The sequence below is a fragment of the Solanum tuberosum genome, unplaced genomic scaffold (genome assembly GCF_000226075.1).
Source record: "Solanum tuberosum cultivar DM 1-3 516 R44 unplaced genomic scaffold, SolTub_3.0 scf00543, whole genome shotgun sequence".
In the NCBI taxonomy this organism is placed as follows: domain Eukaryota; kingdom Viridiplantae; phylum Streptophyta; class Magnoliopsida; order Solanales; family Solanaceae; genus Solanum; species Solanum tuberosum.
Genome location: NW_006239467.1, coordinates 10,096 through 13,767, shown reverse-complemented (window position 1 = coordinate 13,767; position 3,672 = coordinate 10,096). Strand labels below are relative to the sequence as shown.

Genomic DNA, 3,672 nt, shown 5'->3' with positions numbered 1-3,672 from the left:
AATTATGATATCATCAAAATTATTTTCCTAAAGTACTTGAGGTTATAAAATATACTCTCTTAGGATATAACGATTTACTTCATCAGAATAGTGGTACCTCATATTCCACTAAACTTTTAACTCACTCAACGACAATAAATCACACAAAAATTTTAAAATATAAGAAGAAGAAGAAGAGTAGAAGATTAAAAACAATTGTGGTTGAAAAATGAGAGGAATCCCCTCTATTTATAGTTAATAAAGGGTAGTATGAACAAATGTTTTTGTGTCTAATTTGACATGACCTTTCCGAGAAATCACAACTTATTGAAAAAGTCACAACTCATCGAAAAATCACAAACCTTTGAGATAAGTCACAACTTATCGGAAAAGTCACAACTCATATGGCAAAATGTTTTTGTGTGTTATCTAAAAAGTCATAACCTTTCCGAGAAATCACAACCCTTTGGAAAAGTCACAACTTATTGAAAAAGTCACAACTCTTTGAAAAAGTCACAACTCATCGAAAAATCATAACCCTTTGAGAAAAGTCACAACTTATCGAAAAAGTCATAACTCATCGAAAAAGTCACAACCTAAGTTAGGGATATTATAGTAATTTAACATTCAAGTTAAGAGTTCATGCTTTTAAGGTAATATATAGTATATAGTATTAACTATTTTGAAGATAACTTTCCGACAATCTAAATCACATAAGTAGCATTGATAAAAAAAAAGTCATTCTTTTGATCTTAATCATAAAAAATAAAATAAATTGTGACAATTCTCTAAATTTTGGAAAAAGATATTCAGAAGCATATATCTACATCACAAGAGAAATTGTTAACAAAAAACAAAATGAATTTAGACTACATCATGTTAACTTCATATATTGGAACATTACATACTAATGTATATATTAAGAAAAAATTAATGATATCATCAAAATTATTTTCCTAAAGTACTTGAGGTTATAGAATATACCCTCTTAGGAGAGAACGATGTACTTCATCAGAATAGTGGTACCTCATATTCCACTAAACTTTTAACTCACTCAACGACAATAAATCACACAAAAAATTTAAATACAAGAAGAAGAAGAGTAGAAGATTAAAAATAATTGTGGTTGAAAAATGAGAGGAAGCCCCTTTTGTGTCTTATCTGAAAAGTCATGACCTTTCCGAGAAAGCACAACCCTTTGAAAAAGTCACAACTTATTGAAAAAATCACAACTCTTTGGAAAAGTCACAACTTATTGAAAAAATCACAACTCTTTGGAAAAGTCACAACTTATTGAAAAAATCACAACTCTTTGGAAAAGTCACAACTTATTGAAAAAATCACAACTCTTTGGAAAAGTCACTCTGAAAAGTCATGACCTTTTCGAGAAGTCACAACCCTTTGGAAAAGTCACAACTAAGCTCTTTGGAAAAATCACAACCCTTTGGGAAAAGTCACAACTTATCAGAAAAATCACAACTCATCGAAAAATCACAACCCTTTGAGAAAAGTCACAACTTATCGAAAAAGTCACAACTCGTCGAAAAAGTTACAACCTAAGTTAGGGATATTATAGTAATTTAACATTCAAGTTAGGAGTTCATGCTTTTAAGGTAATATATAAATATATATATATATATATATATAGGTATAGGTATAGGTATACAAAGGAAGTCCAAAAGTCCAAAAATTCACTTTGTAATCTCTAAAATTCCTCAAATCCTCCAAAAATAAAACTAAAAAACTTTATAATTAGGGAGAAAAATTGACATTTGAATAGTAAATTTCTCTTGCTTGCCAATTTATAGGAATGACATTATCAGCTTGAACTTGATGTTTATTTTGTGAAGTTAACCTAATAGAGAAAGGAGGTATTTGTGTGTCTGGATAAATATTTATTGACCATGTTGCTCCAAACATTTGTTGCATATGAAGCCATTCATTTGAATTTGTATGTTTTATTTCAACTAAAGAAAGATCACCATCTCCATTTTGAGCTTCAATTGCAATTGCTAAGAAATGAGGGTTTGATCCTCTTTCAACCTTAAACATAATATTTTGCTTGTGGTCACATGACACCCTGAAAAAAATCACAAGAGGAATTAACCAAAGAATACTACTAAAAAAATCAGAGAAATTTTGTAGTTAAAACAACAAAATTTATCGCTAATCTGAATAAGCGATGGATTTAGGTTAGCTACGAATAAACTGGCAATGAAGTTTGCAGCTAATTCAAGTCGTTACATGAAAAATAAAACAAGTAGCACTACTAAAACACACCCAAAATTCTTTTACATTATTAACATATTTATAATAAGTTAAATTCATAAAATAATATTGTACAATTTTTTTAAAGTTTATTATAAAGAAACTCACTCACCTTTTATAGTAAATATCAATTCTTCCAAGATTACGTAATTGGTCAGCTTGGCCAAATTTTGCCATAGCTCCAAAGGCATTTCCACTTAAATCAAAATGAATTGGATTATCATTACATGTTCCTGGACACTCATCTGTAAGAGTTACTGTTATTGGATTTTGTGTACATCTTCATTTTGATTACATAATACCTGAACAACGACAGATTCAGAATTTAGACGTTGTTAGACTGATCGATACTGAGTACGTTATTATAAGAAAGTACGTACGTACCTGATAACATGCACCACATCCTAAACCATGTTTGAATAAAACTTGATTTCCCGCGGTTATCATCGCGTTGTATGGTGCTTTTGCTACGTCATCTTCTAGTCCACAAGCTCCCCCTAAACACACACACAATTTTTTTTTTATCGATAACTGTTCATATTGTTATAACATGTTAAATTATACTGATCGTGTAAAAAATAAATCGATTTTCTAGAAATTACCACTTCCAGCTCCAGTGGGATCTCCATACCAAGTTGCCACTGCTGATGAAATTCCAGTAGCATCTAAATTACTGTTGATAAATGATTGACAAGAATAAAAATTAACCAAGTCCAAGACAATATAATAAAAATTAAAATTAAAATATTTTTCTTTTTAGGAAAATTGGAAACCATAACCATATTGTAAATGTAATTGAATAACTTGTTTTCTCTATAATTTTATTGATTATGCATTCTAGTTTTAATAAAAGGGAGAAATAATATACTTTAAACAACTTCTTGTTTTACAATAGACATACTCATCCATCCAAAAATTTAAATTTAATTTGGGAATTTTTATTGTTATAAAAAAAACCCTTAAAAGAATATAATGAATATCAATTAGAAAATAAATATTTTGTACTCCTATTTTGTAGTATAAGACTAGGATAATCAAATGTAGATAGAACTAGTATTTTGCTTGTATAGAAGATTATTAGGAATGACCAATTCTAACATAGGATTTGAGAATATTAAGGGTTTTTGTCAAAATATTATGTACATCTATTTTCATGGTATTTTGCGATATAATACATTGATAATATTAGGTACAACTAGTCTGTATTTTGCGAACCTATTTTTATAACTTGTTATAACGGAAATTTGAATGTTAACACTCATATTATTGGTAGCAAATTGTATAATGTAGTGGTTTGATGATATAATCAAAATTCACTCAAATAGTAAATTTTGTTTAAATTTTTGTCTAGTAAACCTAATTTTTTGGTGCTTTTTCTATATGGTTTTAATAATCCTTTGGGTTTTTTTTTTTTTTTTTTTTTTT

The 3,672-nt window shown here is 28.5% G+C and overlaps 1 protein-coding gene across 1 annotated transcript in view; it reads right to left on the bottom strand.

Annotated features, from left to right (window-relative positions):
* Window positions 1-1,731: 1,731 nt before the first annotated feature.
* The window catches only part of LOC102588558 (expansin-B4-like), an 11,927-nt gene continuing 9,986 nt past the window's right edge, over window positions 1,732-3,672 (bottom strand). Inside the window, 4 exon segments of the mRNA XM_006365282.1 lie at window positions 1,732-2,059; window positions 2,360-2,549; window positions 2,628-2,744; window positions 2,850-2,920. Of these exon segments, the coding sequence (XP_006365344.1) occupies window positions 1,732-2,059; window positions 2,360-2,549; window positions 2,628-2,744; window positions 2,850-2,920 (706 nt within the window).